The 18,085-nt window shown below is 34.5% G+C and overlaps 2 protein-coding genes across 2 annotated transcripts; both read left to right on the top strand.

Annotated features, from left to right (window-relative positions):
• The first annotated feature begins 1,466 nt into the window (after positions 1-1,466).
• Positions 1,467-7,092, top strand: LOC11407264 (phosphoenolpyruvate carboxylase). The gene is made up of 11 exons (XM_003596337.4): positions 1,467-1,622; positions 2,028-2,215; positions 2,884-3,275; positions 3,365-3,449; positions 3,571-3,793; positions 3,888-3,991; positions 4,091-4,184; positions 4,309-4,463; positions 4,601-5,599; positions 5,801-6,187; positions 6,566-7,092. Exons 2-11 carry the CDS (start codon positions 2,051-2,053, stop codon positions 6,860-6,862), a joined length of 2,901 nt encoding a protein of 966 aa, XP_003596385.1. The 5' UTR covers positions 1,467-1,622; positions 2,028-2,050; the 3' UTR covers positions 6,863-7,092.
• A 3,178-nt stretch (positions 7,093-10,270) lies between these two features.
• LOC11406853 (dol-P-Man:Man(6)GlcNAc(2)-PP-Dol alpha-1,2-mannosyltransferase) lies at positions 10,271-18,026 on the top strand. Its single transcript, XM_003596338.4, has 10 exons — positions 10,271-10,699; positions 12,558-12,645; positions 12,743-12,902; positions 13,116-13,333; positions 13,651-13,946; positions 15,079-15,193; positions 15,286-15,424; positions 15,935-16,131; positions 17,461-17,550; positions 17,630-18,026. Exons 1-10 carry the CDS (start codon positions 10,428-10,430, stop codon positions 17,759-17,761), a joined length of 1,707 nt encoding a protein of 568 aa, XP_003596386.2. The 5' UTR covers positions 10,271-10,427; the 3' UTR covers positions 17,762-18,026.
• Positions 18,027-18,085: the final 59 nt, after the last annotated feature.

Genomic DNA, 18,085 nt, shown 5'->3' on the forward strand with positions numbered 1-18,085 from the left:
ATTAGTTAATATTTCTTATTTTATTTTTAATTATACCATAGAGTTAATCAATCTAAAATCGATTTATTTTTTTTACATTCACAATAATTGGAAATGATTTCTCTTTTTTTTTTGGTAAAAACAAAACGATATTAATGCATTCAAATCGATCTAACACATAAGATACAATAATATGATCAACATCACTAAAAATATGAAGAATTAATTTGCGAACAAACTCACAATATCCAAGTTAATAATATGACAAAATCTAAATTAACAGAATATTCATGTTTTTGGATCTGTAATGTTGACGTTGAAATCATTGATTGAATCTATGATGGATTGAAGTAGATAATTCAATATGAAACAAACAAACATCGCGGCAAGACGCTAAATAAAACATCGGCGCACAAGATAACGAACAACACCGCACTGTGACGATGAAATAATGGGAAAAGAAAAGAAAACAAAAAACTTGATAAGTGTGGAAATCACTTATTTAAATATAAAAAATGGGAAAAAAAAGATGCAAATGAATTCTAAGCCAAAAAGTAACCTAAACCCGCCCCTCCTAAGAGAAATGGAACTTAGGATCCGTTTGGTTCGAGAATTAGGAGGGGAGGGGAGGGGAGGGATTTTAACGGATGGGATGGGAGGAGAGATATTTTAATTAAAAACGTGATTGGTTCGCGAGGGGAGGGGGAGGGATTTTAAAATTATTTTACTGTTTTACCCTTAAACTTAATTAAATATAAGAAAGGGGAATTAGTCACTTTAGTCCCTGAATGGGAAATGAGTAGTCACTTTAGTCCCTGAATGCAGAGAAATTGCAAAACAGTCCCTGAATGTAGACTCTGTTTGTCAATCTCAGGAACTAAAGTGACTAACGAAGTCTACATTCAGGGACTAAATTGACTAACAGAGTCTACATTCAGGGACTATTTTTCAATTTATCTGCATTCAGGGACTAAAGTGACTAATCTCCCTAAAAGAAACTACTAGATTTTACGATTTCAGAGACCGACGAAATTTAGGATATCCTTTAGAGAGAAGTTGAAGTTTCTCTCACAATGAGAGGGATATCCTAATTTTTTTTTTTGTTACAAAGGGATATCCTAAATTTAAATTGGTAGGAAATGAATTCTCTTAAGAAATAAGTCATTTTTTTTAAATGGAAAAATAATAGTAAATTCGATAATACCAATTCAATAAAATTATATTCACTTTTTTATTTTTATTTTAGGGGAATTCACTTTTTTATATAAAAAATTTCCTTAATTTAAATCAAATAATCAAATGTGACATTTTCTTTCAAAAAATAAAAAATAAAATATTACATTTTTACATAAATTAAGTGAACTAGGACCAAAAATTAATAAAATAATTGAACCTTCTTCTAAGTCTATCCCTAAACTATACAAGGAATATTGAAAATGAAAAGCATATTCCAATATATGCTACAAAAATAGAATAAAAAGTTATTAGTTTATAACTTTATGTACGTAACAAATGTCTCTAATTTTCTATAAAAAGACACCCCACTTCACTACTTGAGATCACAAACACTGTCCTTCTGATCCATTTTTCCATTCCTTGTCATCATCTTCTTCTTCGTATCTAACTGTCTGGCACACAACACGGTACTAATAACTTTTTTATCATTCATCATATGTCATGCAACAAATCCCATGTTTTTTTTTTTGTTACATACATGTTTCATAACATAACATGTTTTCCTAGGATAATAAAAATCCTATGTTATTGTACTTTTTTTCTTATTTGTTTTTTTATGAAAATATATATGTTGTACATGTAACACTAGTACTAGTATGTTTATGTACACGTGTCATCCATTGATGATATTCAACATGTCAAATCTCTTTCATAATTTTCGGGATTTGATTATAATTTAAGGATGTTGTTGTTTTGATTCGCCCCTTGATTTTGTTTTGTGTTCATGGTTTTCCATTGTTTAAATTAACTTTTTTGATGAGTTTTTTGTGTTATGTTTTCATGAAGGGTTATTGAATTTTGTGTTTTTATAGGTGAGAGAGAGTGAATTGCTACAATGGCAAACAAGATGGAAAAAATGGCATCAATTGATGCACAGCTTAGGCAATTGGTTCCTGCAAAAGTGAGTGAAGATGATAAACTTATTGAGTATGATGCTTTGTTGTTGGATCGGTTTCTTGATATTCTTCAGGATTTACATGGAGAGGATCTGAAGGATTCTGTGAGTTTTCTTCTTCTTTTTTGGTTCTTTAATTTGAATTATTTGGAAAAAAATTCTGAGATTTGATTTTGATTATTCACTGTTTGGTTCTAAAAGTCAATATGGTTGGTTGGTGAGAAAAAAGATTGGAAATTTGATTTTTTTTGACAGATTTTGGATATTAGGTCAATTCTATAGATTTGTAATGTTTTAAGGAAACATTTCTTTTTATATGTTTGACTTGTAACAGGAAAAAAGACCTTTATAGAGGGGAAATTCTCATTGATCCAGTGTTTAGTATTTTATTTTTATTTAAATTTTAAATATTTCGAATATACGTTTAATTAGGTTATCGGTAAAGATATGAAACATGAACTATTAGGCCTTTGTGACTGTAGATTTAGTGAAATAATCCGATTTTCTGTTCAGATATTTTTATAATTTGCTTTGATCTGTGTTGCCGAATAGCGGCTATAAGTTCGACAAATTGTTATTGTCCTGTGATACACGATTCAGTACAAAGTGTTGTCAAATGCCAGCAATAGCGGCACTAGTTCTGTAAAATTTGAACCAACAATTATTTTCCGTTATTCGCAATTTGCAACACTGGGTTTGATGCTCTTTGACATAATGAGACGGAACTTTTTTTCTTCACAGTATGATTGAAAGGCTAAAATGCTGTTGTGCAGGTTCAAGAAGTGTATGAACTTTCTGCTGAATATGAAAGAAAGCATGATCCTAAGAAACTTGAAGAGCTTGGAAATTTGATCACAAGTTTCGATGCAGGTGACTCAATTGTTGTTGCCAAGTCCTTTTCACACATGCTTAACTTGGCCAACTTAGCTGAAGAGGTTCAGATTGCGCACCGCCGAAGGAACAAGTTGAAGAAGGGAGATTTTAGGGATGAGAGTAATGCAACCACTGAATCCGACATTGAGGAAACTCTCAAGAAACTCGTGTTTGACATGAAGAAATCTCCTCAGGAAGTTTTTGATGCATTGAAGAACCAGACCGTTGATCTTGTTCTTACTGCTCATCCTACTCAGTCGGTTCGTCGATCTTTGCTTCAAAAGCACGGAAGGTTTGTTTCATAATGTAGTATTTTTCTTTTAAAATGAAGTTTTGAACAGAATGTATAAGAAAATTGAACTTTTTTTGTTCTTTTCACAGGGTAAGGAACTGTTTATCTCAATTGTACGCTAAAGACATCACTCCTGATGATAAGCAGGAGCTTGATGAAGCTCTCCAGAGGGAGGTGAGCATCAAATCCTTTTTTGATTTTGTTTGATTTTTCACCGAATTGAAATGATGTTACATATTAAGATTTTTCGCCAAATTGAAATGATTTTCTTGTGTTACTTTTTGTTATTTTGTAGATTCAAGCTGCATTCCGTACTGATGAAATCAAGAGGACTCCACCAACTCCACAAGATGAGATGAGGGCTGGCATGAGTTACTTCCATGAAACAATTTGGAAGGGTGTCCCTAAATTTCTTCGCCGTGTTGATACAGCATTGAAGAACATAGGGATTAACGAACGTGTTCCATATAATGCTCCTCTTATCCAATTTTCATCTTGGATGGGTGGTGATCGTGACGGTATGATTTTTATCTGTTATATCCATATATGTATGCCTGTATATACGTACGCATATCCAATGTGATTTAAAAAATGAGATAATATATGATGCAGGTAATCCAAGAGTGACTCCTGAAGTGACAAGGGATGTTTGCTTGTTAGCTAGAATGATGGCTGCTAATTTGTATTATTCACAGATAGAAGATCTTATGTTTGAAGTAATTCACATTTCTCCCCTTTTCTCCTTTTGAAATTAACATTTTGATTAGTTTATTTTTTTAGTACCATTTAACTGATTTCTTTTCTTGTTTCTTTAGCTTTCTATGTGGCGTTGCAATGATGAGCTACGTGTTCGCGCAGAAGAACTTCACAGGAATTCCAAGAAAGATGAAGTTGCAAAACACTATATAGGTGATAATCTTAAATGTTTTTTTTGTTGAAAGGGTGACAATCTTAAATGCTAGTTATGTATATTTGTGTTGATATGTTGATTAGTTCATTTTTTTGATAATCTTGATTTTCTTCCATGATGTAGAGTTCTGGAAAAAAATTCCTTTGAATGAACCATACCGTGTTGTACTCGGTGAAGTAAGGGACAAGCTCTATCGTACTCGTGAGCGTTCTCGTTATCTCCTAGCTCATGGCTATTCTGAAATTCCTGAAGAAGCCACATTCACCAATGTTGATGAGGTATATATCTCTTTGTTTTACTATATACAGTACTTTTTATGGAATAAAAACATTTAGTTATATACTGACAATGCTATTTTTTGATTGAATGAATTTATCTTTGTTCGAAAGATACTAACTAGAGTTAATTTGTGTAGTTTCTGGAACCTCTTGAACTCTGCTACAGATCACTCTGTGCTTGTGGTGATCGTGCAATTGCCGATGGAAGCCTTCTTGATTTCTTGAGGCAAGTTTCCACTTTCGGACTGTCACTTGTAAGGCTTGATATAAGGCAAGAGTCTGATCGTCACACTGACGTGATGGATGCCATTACCAAACATTTGGAAATTGGATCCTACCAAGAATGGTCTGAAGAAAAAAGACAGGAATGGCTTTTGTCTGAGTTGATTGGCAAAAGGCCACTTTTTGGACCTGACCTACCCCAAACCGATGAAATTAGAGATGTTTTAGACACGTTCCGTGTCATAGCAGAACTTCCATCTGACAACTTTGGAGCTTACATCATTTCGATGGCAACTGCACCTTCTGATGTGCTGGCAGTTGAACTTCTTCAACGTGAATGCAAAGTCAGGAATCCATTAAGAGTCGTTCCGTTGTTTGAGAAGCTTGACGATCTTGAGTCTGCTCCTGCTGCATTGGCTCGGTTGTTCTCCATAGACTGGTACATAAACCGGATCGATGGGAAGCAAGAAGTTATGATTGGATATTCTGATTCAGGAAAAGATGCTGGAAGGTTTTCTGCAGCATGGCAGCTATATAAGGCTCAGGAGGACCTCATCAAAGTTGCGCAGAAATTCGGTGTTAAGCTAACCATGTTCCATGGTCGTGGTGGAACTGTTGGAAGAGGAGGTGGACCTACTCATCTTGCCATCTTGTCTCAACCACCGGAAACAATTCACGGATCTCTTCGTGTGACAGTTCAAGGTGAAGTTATTGAACAGTCGTTCGGTGAGGAACACTTGTGCTTTAGGACACTGCAACGTTTCACTGCTGCTACTCTAGAACACGGAATGCGTCCCCCAAGCTCTCCAAAACCAGAATGGCGCGCCTTGATGGATCAGATGGCTGTCATTGCTACTGAGGAATACCGTTCAATTGTGTTCAAGGAACCACGTTTTGTTGAGTATTTCCGTCTGGTAAGACATCAAAAATCATTAAATTTTACTTCATTGTTAAGTAAAGTGACATTCAAATTAGGGTCAAAAAAACAGATTTGACCCTAATTTGAATGTCATTTTATGCAGGTCTAAACTCAAAAGTTTGAATTTTATGCAACGACTACAAACATATTTAACCTTTTAGGTTATAACAATTTTTGTCAACTTTGTGTCATGTAGGCTACACCAGAGATGGAGTATGGTAGGATGAACATTGGAAGTCGACCGGCAAAGAGAAGGCCTAGTGGAGGCATTGAAACACTGCGTGCGATACCATGGATCTTTGCCTGGACACAGACAAGGTTTCATCTTCCAGTATGGCTGGGCTTTGGAGCAGCATTTAGACAAGTTGTTCAGAAGGATGTTAAGAATCTCCATATGCTGCAAGAGATGTACAATCAATGGCCTTTCTTTAGGGTTACAATTGATTTAGTTGAAATGGTGTTTGCCAAGGGAGACCCTGGTATTGCCGCATTGAATGATAGGCTCCTAGTTTCAAAGGATCTGTGGCCATTTGGGGAACAGTTGCGAAGCAAATATGAAGAAACTAAGAAACTCCTACTTCAGGTAATGATCCTTTTACTATATTAGTTTTGGACCAATTTTTAGTGGTTAAGAGCTTATTTGGATCACTTATTTGAACTTATCTATTTGCATAATCATTAGACTGTTTGGGAGATCTTATGGAAATAGCTTATGGCATGCCTGTAAGCTATTTTCAGCTTATTTCCGTAAGTTCTCCATAATAACTTATGAAAACACTTTGACTTTATTTTATCTTTTGTTATAGAAATAGCTTATATATAAGCATTTAGTATATGATAACTGTTTATGCTATAAGCACTTAAGTAAGTTGTTTATCCAAATAGAGTCTAAGTCTTCGTTAGATATTGCGCTTTCATCATCTAAGAACTAGACTGATTTTGTATTCTTCTGTATCGGTAGGTGGCTGCACACAAGGAAGTTCTTGAAGGTGATCCCTACTTGAAGCAAAGACTCAGACTCCGTGATTCCTACATTACAACCCTTAATGTTTTCCAAGCCTACACATTGAAACGGATCCGCGATCCAAACTACAAGGTGGAGGTGCGCCCCCCAATCTCGAAAGAGTCTGCTGAAACAAGTAAACCAGCTGATGAACTTGTAACATTGAATCCAACAAGTGAATATGCTCCTGGTTTGGAAGACACACTCATTCTTACCATGAAGGGTATTGCTGCTGGCATGCAGAACACTGGTTAAATTTTGGTTACATATTTTTCACTTGTATCTGTTTCTTTATGTTAAAGTGTGTACTAAGATTTCATAAATACTAGATGAATCTAGTTGCAAACATGCACTTCAAGTGAGTGCTTTTTTTCTTTTACTTTTTCTTTTCATAAGAATTTCACATCAGGTTTTGTTGGTGTGTTTCCTTACTTTGCTGCCACACAAATGAGTTATGCAATTGATGTTATGTTTCAAGGCATAAATTTTGTTGAGTGCTACTATACCCTTTCTTGTTCAGTTTAATATGAGACAGAAAAACATAGAAAATAGGAACAATTATGATAAGACTATTAGAAGGAACTTGAAATTATTGAAATCTGTTAAGATATCAGAACTTGAAAATGATATATACATATTTGATTATGATATACAGAAGCAGACATTTTAAAAACTTGTGAATTATGATATAATTGGTCTCTTATAAATCCAAAATCATAATGGTGGTGTTGGAACACTTCTTTTTTTTGACACAATGTACTTATGTCGTAGGTATGATTGATCATTTATGATTGGTCACACCAATATCACTTTTGTATTATTTCTTTTTTAAGTGGATGTGGAGTCATAGGTTTCTTTTGAAAAATGTAGAGGTCCCAACTTCTTGCCACGTGTAAAAGAATGAGATTGACATAAAAATACAAAAATCAACACTCAATCATGTATGTATTTCTTTTGGATTTGGAAAAGCAAAAGATACTCTGAATTAAAAATTAGATTCAAGCAAAGATGTGCAAGAATGGAACAGAGCAAGATTAGGATACAAGTAAAGTTTGACAATCCTATCCAAAAGCGTTTTGATGAAATAAGGCGGGTCTCTTTTAGCTTAATCAATGTTTTGTGTTTAAATTCAACATTGAACATGAAAAATTATTAAAACTTAAAGGAAGAGCTAGTCGTTCATTTAGGTCCCACAAGACTCGATGGATAGTCATTGTAGTTATGCATGGAGGATATCTGATTTCCGCCAAAAAAATGTTTGGCAATCTTAAATCAAAGCCGCAAAAGCACAAAGAAAAACCTCAAAACCAGTGGTGGAGCCCTTCATGGGCTAGGGTGGGCCACAACCCACCCGAAAAAATAAAAAAAATTTAACGATCATAGGTATACTTTACGAGATTTTATACAATTTTGTGTCAGTTTTAGGTTTCGGTTGATCTAAATTCCCACAAAGTGGTGTAGTGGTGTGACCCACCCGAAAAATTTAAATAATTCAATTATAGATCTATTTTGTGAGTCTTTAAATAATTTTTCAACAATTATAGTTTTCTGTGGTTTCAAAAGGGGCATACATGATTTTTGTGATGCTTATACCCTACTATTATCAATGTTGATGGCAGCTGTCTTGTTAATCCCATTATAGAGGGCTATGGAGACTTACTGAACAATCCTTATGAGACATTAATTTTAGGTTTCTCAGACTACTGTGCAGGAGCCACAACATCCTTTTTGATGGGTTGCATGACATTCATCAAGGGTTTTTGTTGGCTAGAGAGATGAACTTTCAAGATATTATTTGCTATTTAGATTCTCTTCACTATGTTAACATTATGAAGAAGTCAACTCTTCAATACCAATAGTATGCCACTTTAATTCAATACATTAATGATCTTCTCAGTCTTGACTGGATCACATCCATTGGTTATTTCTTAGTAAAGCTTGGAGCTTCTTCCTTCTTGGATCTCATGATTCACACCTGTCCTCTTTTAGATTTACCAGGTTTCCTAGCGGCAAACTCTGTGGGAACTTGGTTTTGTAAATTGTAAGTTTCTTTTTGTGTTTTTTCTTCTTAACCTTGTAACAAAAAAAAAAAGTAAAATATATATATATATTTTTTAAATGACACTCATTGTATAACATAAATATCGTTAATTTGGAAATGTAGATGAAGTGATAATCATCATCTCATCTTTAGTGGTAAAAAAACCACACCTATCTCTATATAGTTTGATTTCTATATACTATGAAAGTATAACTTTTTAAGAATGCATTCAATCAAACCATATTATAGCTTAATTCTTTTGGCTAAATTGAACACCCGGTCTCTTAACTTATTTCGTTTTATTTCATTTTTTTTTGGTTCTATAACTTTTAAAAGTTTTAAATTGGTCACATAATTAAGTCTTCTTCCGTTTACCATCCTGGTCCCTTTCGTTAGTTTTTTTTTTTTTTTTTTAAAAGTTAACTTTAACTAGGTGGCATTATACGTGGCAAAATCACTTGATTACATGTCATATGTGTGTCAGCAATATAAAAAGAGATGTATTGGGGAAAATTAGGTTTCTTCATCCCTTCTTCTCCCATTACCGACCTTCCTTCTTTTCCTTCCCCATTGCTTCTTCTTCTTTTTTCAACCTTCATCTTGCACTAACATGTCAAACCAAACATCAAAAACCTAGTCACAACAATGGGTTCGCGAACAATCATATGGTATTATCGGATCTAATATGATGTGAGAAGATGATCAAATTCGAATTGTAACTGATACAACAAATCTGAATTGTGGGAAGAAATTTGGGGTTGCAGAAATTATAGAAATTCGAGTGACAAAAGCTATAGTTTTTATTATTTTTTATTTTTTTTATAATTTAGTTGATGTTAATGTTATTGATGTAAGAAAATTGTAGATCGAGAAACTGAAGAAGAAGAATGTGAAGTTGAAGATGGAGTTAGCAAAAACAAGAAAATGGTTGACGATGACTCTTATTTTTAAATTTGTATTTTTGGGATAATTTTGGTGTTAGGGACAATATTATTTTGCAAAACCACATCCATTTTGAGTGGATTTTATTTGACACACATACAAACAGAAATCATCTTTTTATGAAGAAAAAAAACCCTAGAAGTTTCACATCCATGCATACAATACCATAAATCTTATCAATAAAGATAAACCATAATTTGAACAAACAAGAACAAAACGTGAAGAAGGTGAAGAAACGATAACACACTTGCGTTAGTTCATTTTCCTTTCTACTTTCGTTCGATCCGTGGTTTATGTTTCTTTAATCTCCTCCCTTTCTTCCATTGTTTGTTGTTTCGTCTTTTCTTTTTCTCCTTCTCTCTCTATGATTTCCTCTCTATATGTTCACATAATTGCAAGAGAAATGACACGTAACAACGCAACCTGAACAAAGTTAACATTTTTCTTTTTTGAAAAACTAACGGAAGAGATCAAGTTGATAAACGAAAGAAGATGTACGGGATCCATATAAAACTTTTAAGAATTATAAGATCAAAATGAAAAAATAAAATATAATTCAATTGTTTTTGTTATAAAAATCTAATAATAACTGAACACTTTCTTTTTCAGAAAACAAATAAATCAAATAAACATCTTGACTAAAAAAAATTAAATTAACATAAGAAAAAGAAAAAGTAAAAATGTGAACATGCAAAAGCTGCAGAGGAAAGAAAAAGTGAAGAATAATCTATTCACAAAACCACATTGAGCACACTACACTATTCACAAAACCACAAAGAAGAAGAAGAACAAAACTCTTCAATTTCAAATTCCCATTTCCACATTTCATTTCAATAGATGGATATATCTCAACCAACAAGACGCAGACGCTCTCAGCCGTCGGATCCACCGGCACGATCATCTTCATCTTACTCGAAGCTCGACAAAGCATCGAAATCGGACGGTAAAGATGAAGGGTTAAAATGGGCATTACCGTTTTTTGCTTTGGGAATTTTGAGATATATGAGTGCTACTTCGAATATTATTCATGATTGTGATGAGGTTTTTAATTATTGGGAACCGCTTCATTTTCTTCTTTACAAAACTGGGTTTCAAACTTGGGAATATAGGTAACACTCTTTTCTATCTAACTTTTTGTTTAATGTTTGATATTGTTTTTCTTTTCCTTATGTTTTCTTAAGATTTAAGTTAGTAGCTCTGTAGCACTGACACATCTGATCGAAGACGTGTCCAAACAAGTGTCAGTGTGGACTGACATGACACTGACAAATGTGATTATATTCAATTAATTTATTTTCTCAAATTATCATTAGTGTTGACGAGTTCGGTGTGAGTTTATGTTGGAGCATAGTTAATAGTGGTTGAGTTGTGTTTTGAAATTTTTGGGTTTTTGTTTTTGAGAAGATGGGTGAATGGAGAAGTGAAAAAGTTTTGGTTTTGATGGTTTTAATGTGGGTAGTTTGTAGATGTGATTATGAGAGGAAGAGGAAATTTATGGGAAGAAATGTTATTTTGATTAAGCTTTTGTTAGGTTTTGTCTTTAACTAGAGAGAAATGAATTAAAATAAGTTTTAGCACCGATGCCTCCGATCGAAGGTGTGTCCAGTGTCTAACATGTGTTTGTGTCAACTGACAGGGCACTGACACATGCATTTTTGTTTAATTAATTCGTTTTCATAAATTATGAGAGGTGTTGATGTGTTAGTGTCGTGTGAGTTTGTGTGTTGGTGCTTCATAGGTTAATAGTGGTTGTGTTGTATTTTGGTTTTGTTATGAAATTTTGGGTTTTTGTTTTTGGGAAGATGGGTGAAGGAAGAAGTGAAAAAGTTTTGATTTTGGTAGTTTGTATGTGGGTGCTTTGTAGATGAGATTATGAGAGGGAAAAGAAAATTAAGGGAAGAAATGTTAGTTTGATTATGTTCTTGTTAGATTTTGTCTATAATTGTTGAGATGTGAACTAAAAGAAGTAGGGGGGTTGGGTAGCTCAACTAGTTTGAGCTAAGGGATGAGGAGTTGGAGGTCATGGGTTCAAACCTGGACGGAGGTGAAAAAGTAATCTAACAACTACAATTAACATTTGCTATTCAAAAAAGTGAACTAAAAGAAGTATTAGCAAGATTAAGAAACATATGTTGGATAATAACGTGGTGTGGCGCTGGTTGTAGACCATTTTTAATGTTATGTTAAGCATGTGGTTAGAGGTTCGAGCCCTGATCGGGGATACCGGGTTTGATAATTTGTATGTGTGTAGCTTGTAGATGAGATTATGAGAGGAAAAAGAAATTTAGGGGAAAATAATGTCATTTTGATTATGCTTTTCTTGGGTTTTGTGTATAATCGGAGAGAAATGAACTAAAAGAAGTATTAGCAACATAAAAAAATGCTGGACACTAACATGGTGCGGGGCTCTGTAGCATCAACACTTTTGATCAAAGACATGTCAGTGTCTGACACCGGCACAATATGACACATGTTATTACATTGAATTGTCATTTTTTCAAATTATTAGCGCTGTCAACGTGTCTGTCGTGTCCAGTGTCCGTGTGCGTGCTTCACAGGTATGGGGTTGGTGGTAGATAACTGGTCCCTTAAACATGTGGTTAGAAATTTAATACCAATGATGTGGTTTGAGGTTCAATACAAGCCTCGGTCGGGGGGTTTGATTATCTATATGTGTGTAGCTTGTAGATGAGATCATGAGAGGAAAAATAAATTTGAGGATAGAAGGTCATTTTGATTATGCTCATGTAGGGTTTTGTCTATAACTTGATGCAATGAACTAAAAGATTTAATTAGCATCTTAAAACATGTGTTGGAAACCAACATGATGTGGCATTGGTGGTAGATAACTGGTTTTTTAAGCATGCGGTTATGATTTGTTATTGAGCCCTGATTGGGGATACTTGGGTTTAGTTCAAGCTATTTTTTCTATGGCATTGACAATGGAGTTGTGTTTGTGCGTTGCAGTTCACAGTTTGCTCTTCGGTCGTATTTGTACCTTTTATTTCATGAAATTGTGGCTCGACCAGCTTTGTGGGTGTTTGGTGATGATAAAGTAAGATTTCACATGTACTTCCTTATTGATTTTTGTTATTGATTGAGGTTTTCCTCTTGTTTATGCTATTAATATTACCTGTCCCTTACTGTTGCAGGTGAGAGTGTTCTATGCTGTGAGATTCTTTCTTGGTTTTCTGTCCGTTGTCACCGAGACTGTTCTTGTGGTAGCTATTTCAAGAAAGTATGGAAAACGACTTGCTTGTTATACACTTGCTATGCTGTGCTTAGCCAGCGGCTGTTTCTTTGCTAGCACAAGTAAGTGAGCCTTTAGCTTTTCTTTCTTTCTTTTAGTTATTGTGCATACTTGCCTTTGATGACAATTCTCAATCTCAACCTCACGTAAACTAAATTTACAGATAAATAAATGTTGACCAAGTAGTCTGCATTTCAAGATTCAGTATTCTAGTTTGAGATGTGAGAGTCTGTTTTGTTAATGTTTGTTCTTTATTGATTGTTTGTTGTCTCCAGGTTTCTTGCCAAGTTCATTTTCCATGTATGCAATCTCTCTTGCCTCGGGTTTATTTCTGCTTGATAAACATGCTGCGGCAGTTGCTGTTTCTGCTATTGGTGTGATACTTGGCTGGCCATTCTCAATCTTGGCTTTTCTTCCAGTGACACTTTATTCTTTATATATAAAATTCAAACAGGCATTTATTGGTGGGGCTGTCACATCAGCAATTCTTCTTGTAAGCAGATTCCTCCTCCCACCCTCTCTTGTTGACATACTATTTATGAAACGCTTACACATACATGGAAACCGGACATGACACTCACACGTCGACACTGATTATAATTTGAAAAATAAAAGTAATTTTATGTAATCACATGTGTCGGTGTCATTTCGGACGCCGAACAATTAAATGTGTTGGTGTTACATAGCCAAAGCTTACTCTTGCCTGAAAATTTTGCTTATACCATTTAATGTTGTATATAATATATAATATATAGCTGTGCTTGCATGTTATTATGTTATTAATTTTGTAACCATTGTAATGTTTTACAGGCATTGTCAGTCGTTACTGACTATAACTATTATGGAAAATGGACTTCATCAGTCTTGAATCTTCTAATATACAACGTAGCTGGAGGCGGTGAAAGTCATCTGTATGGGACCGAAGGACCTCTCTTTTATCTGAAGAATGGATTTAACAATTTCAACTTTTGTTTTGTTCTTGCTATGCTGTTCTTGGGAATTTTGCCTATTGCTAAGAAGAAATATGCGCCAGACCTGCTTATTGTGATCTCTCCTTTATACATTTGGCTGGGTTTTATGTCTTTGCAGCCACATAAAGAAGAAAGGTTTGGCAAATTATTTTACATGATCTTCTTTTACGAATTTAAACATACTGTGTTATTGTCAACGCAATTAAAATGGATATGAATCTCTTGTTTCCACTACTTTTGGTCTATACAAGTATGTGTCCTATTATTTGCAATGCAATCTGCAAGGTTGCTTCTCCCTTTGTTAAGGAACTTGCAACCTTATTAATTGATGGGCTAGCTTATAGTGAATGAGGCACTAAATTTTTAAAGTTGCGATGAAGTCAATTTCCTAAAGGTTTACATTTTTGCAATTTTTCTAATGTGCATTGAGCAGTTTGGGATGAAATTTGGATCACGAAAAACTTTAGTTCATTATCACAGGGCATCTTCAATCGTTGAGAGCATATCTCTTAGATCTTGATGATGACGATTATCATTATTAGTAATTAAAAATCAGCACTTTTCTATGTGTTTATCTGTCTGGATTAGTTGTTCATTAAGGGGATTCACACCTTTTTTTTCCACTTTTTGAGAGAGGGGGTTTTTTGCTCTCCTTTTGGGTAAATCTATGCTAGTCACTGTAACCTGGATTTGATGGTCATGGTTTAGTTATCTTCTGCATTGGAGCAGTAATTGTTAAGTTAACCCACTTGGGTTGGCCTGGTGGTGTTGACTTGGGACCTTGGAGTGTGCTCCCTCTCAAGGTCTTGGGCTCGATTCTCTCCGGTGCCAATTTCAGTGGGCTAGTTTGGCTTCTTAAAAAAAAGTAATTGTTAAGTCAAATGCACACTTCAGAGGATAAAAATGCACACTTCAGAGGATAAGCTGTTGTAAGCTCTTATGAGACTGTTTGTGAGAACTTATGAAAACAGCTTATGACATATCTGTAAGCTGTTTTCAAATTATGTTCATAAGCTCTTCAGGATAACTTATGAAAGCAATTTGATTTGATTTTATCTTTTGTTTAGAAATAGCTTAAAGACGGACACTTATATGATAAACGCTTAATGAAGCTATTTATCCAAACAGGGCCTCGATATTATTCTTTTAGCTTATGCATTTGAGTGAAATAATTGTGATATTTATATTTTATTCTGTCATTATAGCTACAGTTACACTGATGCAAATAACCAATATTTTTTTGGTCCATCCTTCTTTCCATGTCCAGGTTCCTCTATCCAGTATATCCACTTATTTGTGTTGCTGCTTCTGCTGTCATTGAGAGCTTCCCTGACCTTTTCCGTGACAAGTATGATTCATCTGACAATTCTTTAATAGTGAAGGTGAGTTATCGCTTTACTTATTCAGATGGATCTTTATATATCTGATATAGAAGCAATAAGTACTTTCTGGATTTGACTCTTTCTAAATGCAGGTAGCCAAATTTCTGAGGCCGGTGGTTCTTAGCATTATATTATATTCCTCTCATGCTCGTACATTTTCTCTGATTCATGGTTACCAAGCTCCTATTGAGATTTACAAGATTTTAGAGCACCACGACGATGTAGCAAATGGTGAGGATCAAACTTTAGTGACTTTAGTTCTTTTGTAGTTTTTTATATATTTTTTATTGAATAAGATTAACTGGACTACCACAGTGGTGATTTGATAATGCTTCATGCTTATTCACTAAAGCCTGCAATTTGTAAGGAATACTATGTTTCTAGAAGAATTCACTGAAAAAGGAAATAAATGGCACTTCAAGAAACTAGACTGCTGTTTTTTAATTTGCATACTCCGTGATAATTAACTTTTTTTGTGTCTGGAAACCATGGCTGTCGATATCTTACGATACATACAAGTGTAGTAGTCCCGTTTTTTTTAATGACTTGAATCTTGAATTATTTTGAGGTTCGTATCATATCAGCTTATAATTTTGCCATGACACTTGTTTGATTTCCTTCTAATGTGGTATAGTATGTTGGTCATCTCTCTCATTAGGCAATTGTATGTATTGCCATTACCTTCTAATGTAACTTAAGTTTCACTGTTTATTGATATCATTTTGTATTTTTTTGTTGCAGGTTCTGTACTTTGTGTTGGGAGTGAATGGCATCGTTACCCATCGTCATTTTTCGTCCCAGATTTTGTGGGACAAGTTCGATGGATTGATGATGGTTTTGGAGGTCTTCTTCCCTTCCAATTTAATTCTACCCTAGGTGGGACTGCGGCAGCACCACCATACTTTAATAACAAGAACATGGCATCAGAAGAGCAATATGTAAGTCCTTTAACTGCATATATGTTTCTTTCAAGTTTTAATTTTCTTTCTTGGCTGTTGTTGATTCCTAGAAATCTAAATTATTCATATTTTCTCTACTTTCTATTTCCATGTTAAAAGTGTGGGAGTTATAGGGCCGTTTACTCTTGGTGTTTCTTGTTTTCATTTCCACTGATAAAATAAAATAAACATTAGAGAATGCATTATGACTTGGACGAGTTTAGGAGGTCTAAATGAGTTGATACACACTTTTGTAGTAGACTCTCTCTGACTTGGACGAGTTTAGGAGGCCTAAATGAGTTGACACACGTATAATCATTTTTTTAGTAGACTCACTCTAACTCAGATGGAATCAGACAGACTGGCGAGTCTAAATCGAGTTCACGAGTGCATTGAAAATTTTGAAAAAAAGCCCAAAACACATTCGGCCTCACCGTTTCATTGAAAAAAAAACCTAAAGGTATACAATCGACCTTTCTCTCGTCTCTTCCTTTTTCGTTTCAGAAGTCAGAAACAAACCTTCTCTCATTTTTCCTTGTTCTGTGGTAGTGCGACACATTAATTCTCGCTGTCTCTGGTTTGCACGTCTCACGCCGTCTCACATTCGCATGTTTTACAACATCGCGTTCATATTTTGCACGTCCCTTGCAGTATCACACTCGCTCATCTCTTGCAGTCTCGCGTTCACTCCTGTAGTTTGTGTTATGTTCTGACTCAGTGTGTTTTGTTGGTTGTTGGTAACATTGCTGTGTTTCCTACTTCCTGTTTTGGTTTTCAGGCTCTGTTCTGCGAGTGTTGCGGTGTTTGCGTTCGTTGTTATTCTGTATTTCATTTCATGTACTCTTTATTATTTTATGCTCTGTTTTTAGAAAATGTTTCATTCTTCTGTTATTTACTTTCTTTGCTTACTGTTGTTTTATGTTGCTGTTTTTTTATGCAATGTGTATTTATTTTATTCCCTTTGTTTTGTTACAGCAATGTGTATATATTTTTATGTTACTTGGTGTTCTATTATGTATATGTATCATTTACAGGATTTTGTAAGTCATTTTTTTATTATCCTTTACGATTCTACGTGTGTAAACTCGAGTCTGACAACCTTGGTTTTCAGTCTTCTCTATCACATTTAAAAAAGAAAATTCACGACCATCTAGCCACCCACATACAAAGTAAAAATTGAAAATAAAAAGTGAAAATATTGTTAGAAAGTTAACAGACCCTTGCATTTCAATGAGTATAACTTTTCACTTTCACCTCACTTTGCCATTTTGCTCTCTAAATGTTGTTAGAAGAAAACTGACTAGTGAGTGACTAACATTGATTTGGCAGCTACATGATATCGATGCCTGCACTTTCCTCGTTGAGCTACAGCTAAAGCGGCCTTACCTGACCCGTGGAAGCGACTTATCAACATGGGAGGTAATAACCATTCATGAAGATTCTCATATTAAATGCTAACATCTATTAATTGTGTTTGGGTATATTGTATGTATTTCAGGCTATTGCTGCATTACCATATCTGGATAGGGAGCTTTCACCAGCTTTGTATAGGTCATTTTTCATCCCTTACCTCTGGCAAGAAAAGAATGTTTTTGGCATGTATAAACTGCTCAGAAGAATACCGAAATGATTCTATTTAACCGGCAAAGGAGTGTCTGGATAGTCCTTGATTATGGTGGTGGGATTTACATGAAAAAAAAAAACAATTTTGTTAGACACTGATCTTTTAGGATTTTTCCCATCTGTCGAGTATTTTGATTTAGTTCTAGTCTTCTCTTAAATTTCTACAATGTTGGATGCTGAAATATACTTTCTCCCACTGAAACATTCATTTTATTAATCTTGTACAGTTGAATTCTAATGTTTATGCAATTAGTACCACCTGATTATAGCAATGTAGGTAAAGACATTAGAATTAACATAAAAGACCAACTAATACGATAAATGGTCATTC

The sequence above is a fragment of the Medicago truncatula genome, chromosome 2 (genome assembly GCF_003473485.1).
Source record: "Medicago truncatula cultivar Jemalong A17 chromosome 2, MtrunA17r5.0-ANR, whole genome shotgun sequence".
Lineage (NCBI taxonomy): Eukaryota > Viridiplantae > Streptophyta > Magnoliopsida > Fabales > Fabaceae > Medicago > Medicago truncatula.